The 15,263-nt window shown below is 37.3% G+C and overlaps 1 protein-coding gene across 11 annotated transcripts in view; it reads right to left on the reverse strand.

Annotated features, from left to right (window-relative positions):
• The window catches only part of WDFY3 (WD repeat and FYVE domain containing 3), a 265,960-nt gene that overhangs the window by 29,838 nt on the left and 220,859 nt on the right, over positions 1–15,263 (reverse strand). For all 11 annotated transcript variants that reach the window (XM_057309806.1, XM_057309803.1, XM_057309811.1 and 8 more), the window contains 10 exons: positions 14,662–14,830; positions 12,140–12,303; positions 9,716–9,864; positions 8,484–8,604; positions 7,855–7,940; positions 6,203–6,283; positions 3,628–3,682; positions 3,144–3,263; positions 1,671–1,788; positions 401–507 (listed from right to left, as the gene is read on the reverse strand). In XM_057309806.1, coding sequence (XP_057165789.1) covers positions 401–507; positions 1,671–1,788; positions 3,144–3,263; positions 3,628–3,682; positions 6,203–6,283; positions 7,855–7,940; positions 8,484–8,604; positions 9,716–9,864; positions 12,140–12,303; positions 14,662–14,830 — 1,170 coding nt within the window. The remainder of the gene's footprint in view (positions 1–400; positions 508–1,670; positions 1,789–3,143; positions 3,264–3,627; positions 3,683–6,202; positions 6,284–7,854; positions 7,941–8,483; positions 8,605–9,715; positions 9,865–12,139; positions 12,304–14,661; positions 14,831–15,263) is intronic.

The following is a 15,263-nucleotide window of genomic DNA, read 5'->3' on the forward strand; positions in this document are numbered from 1 at the left end:
TTCAATAAATATTTGCTGAATAAATCAAAGAGAATTTGGAGAAAAGCAATTATAATAAAGAAGATAGCAAATGAGCTAGACTGTATTACTCTTTTAAAAACATTTATTGCTAATTTAAAGCAGTTAAGGCTGAATTCCATATACCTGGCTGGAAAGCACATGGTACTTGCTTCTTTGACTCAAGGACCCTGGCTTTTGTTTACTGTAAACAAATTCTAGTTTACTCATCAATTTTGATCCAGTGAAATTCCACTTGAATTATGTTTGACTATTTTTTGTAACTAAAACTCCACAGGGCTTCTTGTAAGCTAAGATAACAACATTTAAAAAAAAAAAGCAACAATTTTAAATAGAAAGAAGGCTTGAATAAAATAGAAAAATACTAAATTTGTAGTTTTACCTGCAGCCTTAAGAATATCTGGGTGAAAGGCTCCATCCTTACTAAGTACGAAGCCACAATCATTGCAGATGAATAGTGGGTCCCATAGTGGTAGGCTGGAGTTTCTCCTGTTCAAAAAAAATTAAAGCATAATTGAAAACAAAAGAGTGAATGTGAAAAATAAAACTGGTATTAATAGGCCTGAAAGCACTAATGCGTGTGATAGCTGGGACACTAAACACAACTGGTACTGGCGTTTGTAGCATTAGAACATATGGCACCGCTGCCCCTCACTTACGTATCTGGCAGTAATCCAAATTAAGTATAACTCAATGCCTTTCCCCACAAACTTAGCACATCTAGTAATTCATGTTGTAATAGCTAAGCCTTAATAGCAAACCACCTTCCACTGAAGCAGGATATTGACTTACAGCCACCTTTTATGAGGTTCTGGCTTTACAATGATCTATATCTCGAAATTGTTGTCTGTGAATATTATCCAATTGTTATTACAAACTCCCCTTGGCAGGGAAAAAGGGTCCACACAGGGAATACTGTTAGGCTTAGTTTTTTTTTTTCTTTGTTTCACCCATTTTTGGGGGGGGAGGTGCACATGATAAACATTAAACATAACAGGGGTCCCTGGGTGGTGAAATTGGTTAAGTACCCGACTCTTGCTTACGGCTCAGGTTGTGATCTCAGGGTTGCGAGATTGAGCCCTGCATCGGGCTCTATGCTCAGTGTGGAGTCTGTTTAAGATTCTCCCCCACCCCCAGCCTCTACCCAGCTTGCACATGCATGTGCATGCGTGCACACGTGTTCTCGCTTTCTCAAATAAGTCTTTTAAAATAAAACAAAACATTAAACATAATAAATAATAAGTGTAGAGTTTTAGGAGGTTATCTATTATTATCATTATCATTATTAGTAGTAGTATTTTTAAAGTAAAAGGATTCCAAAAAGTGCCTCAGTAAAATTAAAAGACAGTTTAATTAAGGAAACTGTAGTTCCTGGCTTAAATATGATTAGAGATAAAGGCAGGTTATCTGATGGGAAATGCAGACACTTAGTTTTCTGCCAGTACGTGATAAACCACCTAAAACATGCCGTCTAAGCATGGCCATCAGTTGGCATGCAAAATCTGACAGCTGTATATATGTGTGAATATAAAACTTAAATAGATGTAATGATACACAAGCAATTTGGGGAAAGATACAAGTATGTCAGACCACTAAATAATGGCTTATGTTTGAAACTGAGGTACAAGGTCCAATGACAAGATGTTACTTACCATTAGGATCTTCCCAGTCTTTATACCGCTTCTTATATTGGGCTAACCGTTCATCTGTCTGTGCTCCCATCGGCTTAGCCAGGTTTCTAAATGTCTTGGGATTAGTAAGATCTACCTCCTAAAATACAAAATGAAATCAATTCCAAATTACTGTACACCTTTCATTCTCGCCAACATAGGTACAGTGGCTACAGCAATGATGATTTATAAATATTTGTGGTCACAACGGCAGAACAGGGCTCCAGAACAATGCTATGTGCCTACCGGTTATCCATATTTTATAGACAGGCACATGGCAGTTTGTTAACTCGTTCAGTTTGAAGACAACTTCTTTGGAAATTAAGTATTCACAGAAGACACACAGGGTCCAGGCTGGAGATGAGGAATAAGGGAAAATCCTTCCCAGTCTTGGCAAGGACACAGCAGGGGACTCGACACAAAAGCCTGGAATTCATCTTTATCCTCCATCATCCACGTAACTGGAGCACCAAATCTCCTTCCTGTTCTCCTCCTCTCCTCCCCCATTTCACCCCAACTTCACTTCTGAGTATTCTCTTCTTAGAGGTGATCGGGAAGTGAAATGAACTAGAGCACTTGGTAACTCATTCACCTCCGAAAGACACCATAACAGACCATGTGACTTCCAAATGAGATGGAACCTTTCAGTCTCTCTACCACCGATTATTGTAAAAGTTCATTTCTAACTGACCTAATTCATATACTTAAAACAGAACCAAATTTTACCACCTGGGGTTTTCAAAGTAAAAATCTGAAATATGTACCAAGGGGTATTTAATCTGTGTCCTTTTAAAGGGTATCACGACCAACCAATTTTGCCAAGCTTGTACTTTAAATGAATCCACATCCATGAATGTAAGTCAAGTTAGTACATTTGTCTGCTCAAAATCTATGTGCAAAATCCCTCATTAATAGTTTTTTGGTTAATTCAACAAAATTTAAATTGTATGCTAAGTACTGGGCACCGTTCTAGTGGTTGGGAATTGAGAGATATGGGATTGTCTTTGCGCTCAAGGGATATACATGTAGGAGCTACTTTGTGAAGGGTTCTGTGCTGAGGTTTCTGAATTCTTTTCACTTGTGATGATCATTCACTGAATAATTTCAAACAGGGTGAGGATTCAATTACATTTGTTTTTCTGAAACTGGCTGCAGTGTAGAGGACAGAGGGACACCCAGCAGGGGATACAAATTTACCTAGCACTTAGGAAAACCAAATAGATACCATGAATTAATATCTACAAAATTGGTCAATGACTTAAACTTTGTGCAAGTCCCAGCTAAAACTCTTCTCATCTTCTTGTAATAAGTGCCTGTTGAGGACTTTAAATTATAAAAATTATAAATTATATTATAAATTAAATTATAAAGCATGTAAAACATCTGAGCAATTTAAGTACCTCTTAATTACTTTTGAAAATGTGTTCCACTTACATAAAATGATTTGAGTTTTACCTCTGAGTCGTAATCTGCAAGGATCCAGGGGAAGACAGGATACTGCATGAGATCATTATAGGATCTGCCAGCCAAAGTGTTCAAGTGCATCAAATACTGGAAGTTGCTGATTTCACCTCTCTTGGGAAAGATAAATAAAGATTCGTTTCAGGACCATTATTTCTACTACGTTCACTTAAAAAATTTTTTAAATGCAAAATGAGGTAAAAGATAGTTTCTTTCTTGCAGATTTCGTAACAGCAAAACACTTGTTTTTCCCAAAAAGAACAAAAAAAAAGTCTTTTTTTTAATGTATGTATTTTACGGATTGTTGAAGTGCTTTTAGCTGTATGACTTATACTATCTAACTACAAATTATGAATGAAGCTTATATTTTCATTAAGCCTACCTCCCATCAACAAGATTGTTGAAGTGCTTTTAGCTGTATGACTTATACTATCTAACTACAAATTATGAATGAAGCTTATATTTTCATTAAGCCTACCTCCCATCTTTGAGTCACAGACTTCTCTCCAACCAAAGTGCTAAGCAACCCAGATCTAAAAACAAGAAATAATTAAATAAATTATAGGCGATATAATTTTAAATCTGAGTGATCATCAAGTTAAAAAATTTAAGTCATCTGATCCAGGAATTTTTCAAACTATGGAAGACCTATTACAAATGGGTCATGAAATCAGCTTAGTGTGTTGTAATCAACATTTTGAAATATGAATAACATGGAATTAAACTGAAGAAAACAGAGAACACTGAAAGGCATCACGTACAGTAAGGGGAAAGTATTTCCAGTCAATTTTGTGTTAGTATTTGTAACTCAGTTTGTGGGTCCTGGGATGCAATATAAAGTCTATTTTTTACGATGGGTTATAGCAAGAGTTTGAAAAACAATGATCTAGTCCAACTGTCTACCTTTTACAATGATCTGTACATAAACAAATTCAAAGACATTAAATTGGAATAACTGAAATAGTATACATAGCATATTTCTTAAAAGAGATGTTGGAGAGTGAATAAAAATATGTGTATTTTATGAGAGGAAAGTCATTGCTGTTTAGGTCATTTGAAATTATGGACTTTTTCAGATATCAGCTGTTCCTAGAATGCTATAAAACCCTTCTTAAGGTCTAACTGCTTTATAATATTAGTAATTAATGATTTGAAGATTGTGACTTGGTCACTGAACCCATAGGAAAGCACTGAACTATGTATTTTACTGTCTGAAAGGAAATCAACAGATTTGTAAATCTTAGTTCTTAAACATTTCTAGCTCAACAGTACAGGTAACACTTTCCACTTCTAGATAAGTTCTTCCCATTAGGCAAACTGAATGTACAGGAACTCTCCCTCAAAAAAGAGCTTTGTCGACTCCTCAACTTTTTCAGAAAGGGAACAATTGAAAAGATTAAGTTGGAAATGAATTTCTGCTTCTTGCCTTTGAACTTTTAACAGATCTTTAAGTAAAGAACTGCCAACTCAGCACAAAAAGTAGCAAGAACAATGAAATAACAAGATGAAGATTATCTAAGCAGGTGAAAGTACTGGCAACTTAATTACAAGTAGAAAAAAGGGCTCAGTGTCCTGTAGGGCGACCTTTTACTTCCTGTTATTTATCTTAGCACCACCACAAATGATTAGGAACAGAACATGATCTGAGGTTAACAAAAGCACATATTTAGCATTTGCTAAACCTCAGCTAAAGAAAAAGAAAAGCAACAATTTAAAAGAGAAACACACATATTTAATATAGTTAGATGCACACAGACTGAAATCAAAATTTACAAATCACAGAATCCCCAGTAAAGTTTTAAGTCACTTTCCTGCATGTTGCAATCATCCGTAGCCCAAAAGCATTGCTTCTTTTCCAATGAATTATAAATGGCTACCAGTTCCTGAGTGACTATAAATGGATTCTGGAAATGGCTGTATCATTCAGAAGGACTTTTTAAGATTAAAAGCAGGTGAAATGAGCACAGAGGAACCACTTATAGGCTTGAACACATAAAAACAAAAGTTTAACTTTACATGTTAAAAGACAAAATGAAGAGGAAAACTGGGCAATTTGCAACAAATATAACAAAGGAGTAGTAATACATAATTATAGAAAAATCCCACACAAATTGTTAGTAAGAACTCAGAGGAGATGTCGAGTAGATTTATCGTGATGATCATTTCTCAATTACGCAAATATCATTATACTGTATACCTTAAACTACTATAATTATATATCAATTATACCTCAATTAAAAAAGAAAGTCAAACCACCGTCACTACCATCAACAAAAAAGAACTCAGGAAAAAAATAGGCGAAGTTATGGATAATTCACAAATGAGGACTTTAAATGGCTACCAAACACATACAGTCCTCGAGATTAGGAAAATAAAAGAAATGCACATTTAGAAATTGAGAAAGCATCTTATAAAATCAGTAAAAAATGAAAAGGTAAGTACAAAAAGTTGACAAGCATCGACTGAGATAAGTAAACTTACCCACTAGTGGTGGGACATAGATATGTATAATTTTTATGGAAATCAAGTTGGTTTTGTTTATCAAAAGCCTTAAAATTCATACCCCTTTTTTTCACTAAGGGGATTTTACCCTAAAAAAATAATGAGCAATCACATTTGCATTATGAGAATAAGGAGACCTGACAAAGATGAAGTATCCAAAAATAAGAGAATGCTTTATACATACCATGACTGGGTAGTAAATAAAAGTAATTATTTCTGAAGAATATTTTAAATGCAGGGAGAAACAGTGACATACAACACTGCATAGAAGCAGCAGAATAAAAATCTGTGTTTAGAGTATGAGCTCAATTATGCACACAGGACCATATGCTGCTTCAAAGACTCCAGGAAATCCATCGAACCATGAGTGCTATCTGACAGGAGTGATCACGCATACCGTGCCCTTTTCCTTTTAAGTTTTCAGTATTTAAAACATTCTGTGCAACCACTAGGAGGGGAAAACACTCATTACAAATATTAAATAACACTGTGCAGATGCAAACCATCCTAATTTCACTATTAAACTATGTTGCAAGAAGCAAACAACCTACCCCTGTTCCACACTTGTGTTCGGTCGTTGCCCAGACACAGACTCCGAACTGTCAGTCAGAGATGGCACGACAGCCAAAAATCTGGAAAATTTAAAAACAGCATAAAATTGGAAATGAAATCAAAGTCGGGACCTACTGGGAGCCTCAGAAAGGATGATTCGTTCAGACCTCGACTATTGCATTTACCCCTCTACTCCTCAGTAAACAGCAGGCAAAGGGAATACACAATAATTGGAATCCTGTTTAAAAAAGGGTCAAATGATGGCTTCCGAAGCCGAATATAAGGGCCACAGCAAAATCTATCATTCTGGACTTCAAATATGCTGTCCTATTACTGGAAGAAAAAGCCTTGCAACACTGACTCACAGAAACTGAGTCAACTTCATGAAGTCCTAAAGAGTGCCTAACAGCTAAATATTCACATGACAGCAGCAACAATGATAGCTAACCAATGACCGAACAGGGACAACACTACACCAACAAGATACACACAAGAGAAGCAACTTTATGTACACTTCTTCATCTTCTTCAGAGTTGCTCACAATGTCAACACAGGTATTTTAAAGGCAGAAGAGAGTTATGGGAAAATTCTTAGAATAGACGTGGACCCTGAACTTGGCACTCGCACAGACATTTCTCAGAGAAAGACAAACTCATCTCCTTGTAAAGCTGCTAATTATGAAGAGCAAGTAACTTCCCAGTGTTGAAAACAACACCGCCTTTAGGAGTAAGACAGGTAACTAAAATTTCAGCCACTTTCCTAGCTCTTCCCACACATGACAGGAGTTTTGGACTGCCCATCACCGCCCACAGGTACCCCGTCCCAAGAAGCCCCGCTTCCCATGCGTGCACACGTAATATTACCGCACCGCAATAATAAGCAATGCTGCGTGGCGTTCACCATTCCTCACGGAAGTAATGGGAAATACAAACCTTCCCTTGGTACAGCGCGCGCTAGGCTCTACACCACCCTTCAAAGAATAAGAGAAAGTCTCTTATGTCTGTGACCCGTTCATAAAAGCCTCATCGGTCACACGCCCAACAGAAATACTCTGAGCACCGTGCACACACACTGCTTTGCTTTTACAAGGCAAACTTTACATACAGCTCAGCAAAAGTAAAATATGATGAGGTTAGATTAACTGCTTTATTTGGCTATGCTACTTTTTTGAGGATGAAGATATCAACCTCTCTTCCAAGGCCAGAGAAGGCCTCCTATGAATATAATTTCTAAGGCAACTCAGTCTCTGCATTCGAGGCAATGCACGCAATGCAAGCAGTGGCACTGTCTTCTTTTTTGGTAAATAGGAAAGAAAACTATTTTGAACCTGAAGTATTATTTTTTTTAAGCTAGTTTCCTATTCTTTTACACTTAAAGACACAGGACTCAATGATAAACGTAGCTTTTGATGATACCTACCATAGTGACCAGAGAGAGAAACGGTATTTCACAACAGAATGGCATCACTTTAAAAGCTAATTAGAAGAATCATGTTTCAAGAGGTTGGCAAAAATGTAACAAACATTTTCTTCAAAGAAGTTAATTCACTCATCTCAAGATCCTAGACTTTAAAAATCTAGCTTATCTGGTATTAGTTTCCCTTCCATCCCCTCCCATGAAAGCATTATCAAGTATTCCTAATAAACAATACCTTTGATAGACTTTATTTCTAATTCCCTTCTGAAAAGCAAGGAGGTAATTCCGTCCATCTCCAGAGAAAACCTCCACGGCAATAGGCTGAAGTGATTAAAGAGAAAAACATTAAGAAAAACACAAATAAGGTTATATATTGACTTTTCTACTATGAGTATCTACAATGTTGAAGCAGTTAACTTGGTAAAGAACATTTTTAGAGTCATGAATTCCCAGCAGATTAAATTACAAAATAAACAGAGCTAATGTGCTCTGTTTAAGTTTTGTTTCTAAAAATCTTAAACAGAATAATGGTAAGATAATTATAAAACGATAACTGAAACATTGGAGTGAAGATGCAATTTTTATATTAGAAGACAATATATTTTGATTTGGATGCTGTAGGGAAGGATGGACAATAAAGATATTACTCAGCTTTTAGGTTGTTTTAAAAAAGAGAGATGTATTATACAGAGCTGTGCACCCACGGCACATGAGTTTGCCTATCATAAAAATTATCTGAGGAAATACTATAAAGGACAGTGTGGGTCCTATAAAGGGTTTTCATGGCAAGTATGAGCTTTAAAATAATATACCCTCTGAGGAAAGGAAGATGACAAAATCTTTAGTACTACTAAGTCAACCCACCTGCAGGAGATACCTTCTTTTATGCACCTCCTTGATATCTTCATAGGCAAAAATGCTGCACGTTCTCTTGAGCTGACTGGGGCCTTGCCTGGCTCCTCTAGGGATAATTGGCTCATGCATACTAGAGGCCGCCAAGAGAAAAAAGACAAACAAAAACACAGCAAGAGATAAATTCACTGTTCAACAAAGGGTGTGTTATTTTCTACATATGAATAGGAGCGGGGAACAATACATCAGAATACTGAGTTCAAAAAAAATATGTTTAAGAGAATAATGTATCAGCTACTCAGCAAACAAAGAACCCCCTGTGATGAACATAATTTAAAATATCCCACTATCAGGGCCAACTTATCTACGAGGAACAGCTGGTACGGTGCGTAGGCCCGCATACTTCTAGGGGCCCGAGAAAATGTTTTACTTTTTTTTTTTTAAATCAGAAGAAAAAATTGAACTTCCTGGTAGAAGAAAATGGTTTAATGTATCATATGAATTATATTCATCTTTAAAGCAACACAGTCACAAAATATAATTTTTAATATTTTTATATGGAGCAAGGGGCCCAAGGGCGTCATAATGTGGCCCTGACTGTTGTTGACAGTAAGTATTTGAAACCCCTCCTAGGAATGGACCACAGAGAGCGTGTCTATATTCGACAGTGTTAGGTGTTCAAAATGTTAAAGAGAGAAGAGCATGTTGACTTTCTAAGCCTTAAGCTTTCTGTCTTCCTTCTGGCTTTGTCTGTCTTCTGGGTTTCTGTTCCCCACTGTCATCCCATCACAGGAGTGGCAGAAGAAAAGGAAGGTAAAACTCAGTTAATTCCTGCCTGTGCTTCAGTCATGCTGTTTCGAGGGCACTCAAGGACATGGACACTCTTCCATTTGTTAGAGGATTGTGTAGTCACCTGCATTTTCTCTACAACTGTTGTTTGTACTAAAATTAAAAGTAACAATTTGCAAATTCTGACGAAGTTTATAAATACACAGATTATAATATAAGGAACTTGGTGTCTGATGCTATTAATGCATTAACAATAAATTTTATTTTTCATTTTGATAAATAAGGCAACTGTTTTCTTACCTTGCAATTACTATTACCCTTGTGATTATTTAATGATACACAAACTGAAAGATAACATTACTTAAAACACAATTCTTGGATTAAAACAGAACTATGTAAATAGACTGTTGTTCTCAAGATAGCTGTACTTTGTATCTCTTCATTCATTTACTTACTTTGGAGGTAAGGTTTCAATATCTCTTATTTCCCTGGTTGCGGTCATTGTAAATCCATCAATCACATAAAAATGCTCTTTACCAAAAAGCAGCAGCCCCTCACTGGTATCCAGGCCCTGGACCCGAGCACAGCGGTACATGTGCTGAATCTATAAAGAAAAACATAAACGTTCCTTAATATAGTTAACCAAAAAAACCCTGATAATTTCTTTTCTGATAAAACTGAAACAAAATGTTTTTAAATAGGGATTTAATGGGCAAACAGGGTTTTAAGATATAGTCTGTTATGGCATCCCCTGAGCTAAGCATATGAAACCTGAGTTTAATCATGTTAAAAAGAATCAGCTGAAACTGCTGTCTGATCTGCGGTTGAGTTCAGTAAAAGGAGACAACCATTTTACTCACATCCATACACCTACCCGTCCAACCCACTTCTCCCACTATTCACAGAGTACTTGCTGTGTGCCAGGGACATGTGTCCTAGGTTCTAGAAGCGATGAACACGTTAGATAAGGAAGGAGACAGATACAATAAACTTGGCAGGAAAAAAAAAGAGAATTGAAGCGTATATGTAAGGAGCTTAGGATTGTGCCCTTTGTGAGACAAGAGTGAAAACAGTCAGGTCTGTTGAGTCTAACAAACCTGAGTGAATCCCCAATTCTGTCACTTAGTTGGAGATTTAGCCAAGTTTCTTGATTTCTCTGGGCCTCTGTGTCTTCGTTTGTGAATTTCAGATACACACCCGCTTGTTGTGAGAGCTACTGGGATAATGTACGTAAGCGTGTTAGAAGCTGTTGGCTGTCGTCCCTTCTACACAGCTCAATTTCGTTTTTTTCCACAACAGCTCCTGGACGGGGACAGCGGCATTTGTCCCTCTCTGCTCCCCACCTGGGGTCCTGCTTGCTTGGCAGACTGCTGTGCCATTGTAAAAAGCCAAATTTGGCAGAAGTTGTATTTTCCTCATAGGAAGAAAGAGTTGCTAAATCTCTCAATGTAAGTATTGTTTTCTTTCCAACGGGCAGGATCCAGTTCTTTCTTGCTTAAAAACTACTTTTTGCTTAAACTCAGTGCAACATGAGTCAAGGAAAAAATATCAGCAACTGAACCAGAGTCAAACAAATGTCACATAAATGTCAGTCTGAAAACACTTCCTGCACTATTCAAACTTAAAGCAATTAGAGCAAAATCTGTACTCATGAGATTAAAAGTTTTAAAAAATGACAACATTAGAAAATAGTAAAATACGCAAATGTAATCAATTTTCATCACCTCTGAACTACGTGAATAATAAAAATGTAGAATGTTATAGGAAAAACACTGATATTTTAAGAAATCAGTCCATTGTCGTGTAATATACAATCACAAAAATGGTTTTTTTAAGTCCATAGCTTGATTTTTCAAATGCTAAAAATACGAGGCAGCCAGCATTCAGACTAAGAACAGAACATTCCCAAGACTCCAGAAGCCTCTCTTGTGCTTCCTTCAGACCTAATGTTCTTTTATAATTATATGATTCTTAAAAATATTTTCATTCAAGATTAAGTTGTATATTCAAACAAAATTTTTAAAATTAACCCCTAATTTCTGGCTATCTCTCAGTGGGTAAGATTTCAAGGGTTACACCAAGACGTAATATGAGAGGCAAAGAGATCGTCCTTTAAAAAAGGTGATACAACATATTAATTCATTCCTTCGTTTATTTAACCTTTTATTTACTCAAGAGATCTCGAGAAATGAGACTGTATCCAGAGGGAGTTCCTAGGATAGAGACTACTCAAGTGATGGAGAAAGGGGAATTTTGGCAGAAAATACAGTGAGTAAAGCAGAGAAAAGAAAGTGTTATGGATGTAGTGAACTGCGGGGCATACAGTGCTGCAGGGGCCTCGGCTTCTGAGTATAAGAGCCAGTGAAGTGAGCCCGAACAGGCTGGCAGGGTGTAGGGGGTCCAGAGGAGTCTTCTGTGAGTGAAGGAGAACAGGGCTTAAATACCAGCCTAGGGATGAGGGTACAGATGAGCTGAAGCTGCTTGTAGACGGTTAATGGAATATACGGGGAATATGGAAGTGTAGAAAAATAGTACAAGGGCAGATGAATGAATCGTTTGTGCGCATGGTTGAAACAGAGAATGATGGCAAGAAGTACAGTCTAATAAAGGCAATGAGATAAAGTGAACTAGGTATCAACTGCTATTACTGTATCTCATGAAACTCTGGGCTGTGTAGTGTGTTCAGACAGGCCAGAAAAACCTGAAAATGAGAGATGTAGAGTACTGAATCCAAAAGGTTGCTTACTGTTCACACTGTATTTCATTATAGAGGGTAAAATATTTATCTTCTGACACCAAGGAAATATTCTATCAGTTAGTGTTGTAAAATGCAAACGAGTTACCTTCAATGCAATCCTTAGTTTTTAGAAGCACAGTACCTTTTCTCCTTTCTCCAGCAGGCGGAGTAGGGTGGCATTATCTGTTTTCTCTTCCTCCTCTATAGAGCTGCCCTCGGCAATCTGGTCTTGCAGCTGCTCCTGGCTCTCCTCGTCTCCTCCATCAGGTGCTGACCGAGACCGTTTCAGAGGAGGCTTGACCAGACCTATAGGATCGTAACCACGAGAGGCATGTGACCTTGCAGGGGCCATTTGGGAAGCAGTCCAGGCTCCTGCAGTCCCTCCTACACATTTCCAATTCAGATAACTCTAGAAGGTACGGGGAGGTGGCACAGGGCAGTGGTTAATGACAGAGGCTCCAGAGTTAAATAGCTGTGTGACCCTGGACATTTATCAGCCTCTCTGAACGTGTTTTCTCATCTATAAAATTGGGACAAAAATACTATTTATCTTAGAGGGTTGTGGAGGACTTAATGAGTTATTCATGCTTAACATCATGTTTAATAGTAAATTCTAAATAAGTGTCAGATGATGATGATAAACAGAGATTAGCATAACTGATGGTAAGAACAGTACTGCTTATGGACAGGTGTCACGGAGGGGATACCATAAATAAATGATCAATCACTATCAGAAACAAAAGAGACGGCAAGTTATAAATATGATTATAAGAGATCCCACCTACTTGGAGGGCCCATGAGGACTATTTCAAGACATGTCACAAGCAACAGTCATTTATAGACGAATGAAGGTGATCAAATCATCACGTCATAAAGAATAGAATTCTTTAAAATACAGGGGCAGATCATTTAACTTGCAGATTAAGGAAACATTCTACTGTCTACATTTTGATAACTTTATTGATAAGCACAGGAGGTGACAAAATCAATTGAGGAGATGCCAAAGTATGAGAAGCATTCAAAATATACTCTAAACCCCACATTTAACTGATATTTTCTAGTTGTTCCAAAAAAAGTCCTTTTATATCCCAATGAGAGTTGCTCTAAGAATTCTGAAAAAGCATAAATCATAGAATCTTGTCCTTCGAGCAGAAGTTAACAGAGGTTCTGCTTTGCCTTAAGAACCTTTTTCTCACATATGAAAGAGTATAATAAGTAAGCAAGAGAGATCAAGGCCTGCTGAGAATATCCACAAGGGGTAAAAGCTCGTAGTTGCACTGTCTCTTTAAGTAAGCTCTATGCCCAATATCAACTGAGCCAGCCAGGCACCCCATCATTGCATTATTTTTAATAAATCAAAACTTCCAATTCTATGTCTACCAAAACACCTTGCATAGCATAGTAGCGACACCAAAATTTGTGGGTTTATGTTAGTAGAGATTAGGAAAATGAGGCCACGACAAGTGAAGTGCTAAAGACCCAAATGTAAGTCTACTGACTAACTCTTCTGATTATACCTTAGCTTATACTCAAGTAACAGAACTGGACCTACTTCTATAGCTCTTCTGGTGCAATATCAAGAAAATCAGAAGACTAAAAACCCACTCAACTATTAAAAGTTTCAAGGATTCTATGAAAAAATTAGATCAATTATGAAATGCTTAGTAAGCCACAGTCACCATGAGAGAGAGGAGGAAAATTACAATAATAAGAGAAATGGATCAAACTTTTTGATGGTGTGTTTTGTTGGCATCATATACCATCAATTTTTTCATCGATGGGATCTGAAACTAATTTTTAAAGTTCTTAATTTACATTCTGAGGCTTTGTTTATAGAATATGCTAAAGACTTTTGAATTTATCATGAATCAGAGGCTTACAAGAGTTAAAACAATAGACGTACTTATCCAATATTGACTGAATCCCCATTTTGTGCGAGGCATGTGCCAAAACATAAAGTGAGAAGAAAAATGATCTCTGCCTCTGAGAAACTTATGATTTAGAAAACATAAAGGAGTGAGAAATCACTGAAATTGCTATGATACAAGCAAATGGTATCTGTGGCTGGGGGAGGGGGAGGTTTCAGAGAAGGAGAATTTGGTATTTGAGTGTCTTCGAGGCTGGGTGGGGTTTGTTAGGATCCACATCAGGGAGAAGCTGGAGGAAGGGGGCAGAGGGCACACATAAAGTGAAAGTACAGAATCAAAAAGTCCAATTCATCATCCCGTGTATGTTTTACTAAGGTCGTAAAGCACAGATGTGGAATAATCAGTCTTAGCTCACAGCAAGAAAGACCATGATTTCTTAACTGTTGTCTAACATGTGCTAGTAACACATTTAGTACTTATTTTAATTTTACAAAATATTTATCTAGTTATCAGGGCCTTAAATTAAAATGTCAGGTGTCACTGAGAATCCTGCCAAATGCAATAAAAACATTATCAAGCCAAAAGGCACATTCCATCCATCTGCAGGCAATGAAGAGCCAGTCTCTTTCATTCTGATGTAGGAATCAATCTTAAAAAAGAGTGAGACTGTAAACTATGTGTGGATACTTTTATCCATACGGTTGGCCCTATGCTTTACAGTAGCTCTTATTTTCATAAGAATTGGAGTAAGAAATGCTGCGCGGTGATTTTACTCCACGGAGAGAGGAAGGCTGACCTCTGACTTTGGCAATAGTGTCTTCACCGTGCTCCGGCTCTTGCTGGGCAGCTTCACCTTCTGAACTCTCTACAATGGCGTCTTGGACAATGGCGGGATTGCCAGAGGCTAGTCGCATGTAGTATTCTTTACTGTCGTAACTTATGGCTCTTCTGTATCGAGCGGGTTTCTAAGAAATAACGGAAGAGAAGGATTCAGATCATTATTTTCAAGAATTAAAATATAAGCTTCCTGGAGGAAGGGGTGACATCAAGACTTCTACACGTGTTACCTTTTTAAAGGGATTTTTAACAGACTGCATTTATATACAGTATGTCTGCAGACTTTTGGGTTAAGTTTCTCTATTTTTAAATGCACTGATTTTTAAAACATACATATTAAACAAACAGTATTAGTTTTTCTCCCTGCAATAGAAATCAATCATCGCTAGTCAAATATCGTTTTCATGTTAGTATGATGTGGCCTCACTGATGTATTAGAAAACCTTCCTAGGCAGTAAAGAGAACACCCAGTGTTGGAAAGCATCCAGTTGCAAGAGGGTGTCTGGTTTGTGGGGAGCCTGGAACTTTGCTTTCACCCCAATTTAGTAAGCAGTCATGAGG

This window comes from Ursus arctos, unplaced genomic scaffold, assembly GCF_023065955.2.
Source record: "Ursus arctos isolate Adak ecotype North America unplaced genomic scaffold, UrsArc2.0 scaffold_9, whole genome shotgun sequence".
NCBI classification, from domain to species: Eukaryota; Metazoa; Chordata; class Mammalia; order Carnivora; family Ursidae; genus Ursus; species Ursus arctos.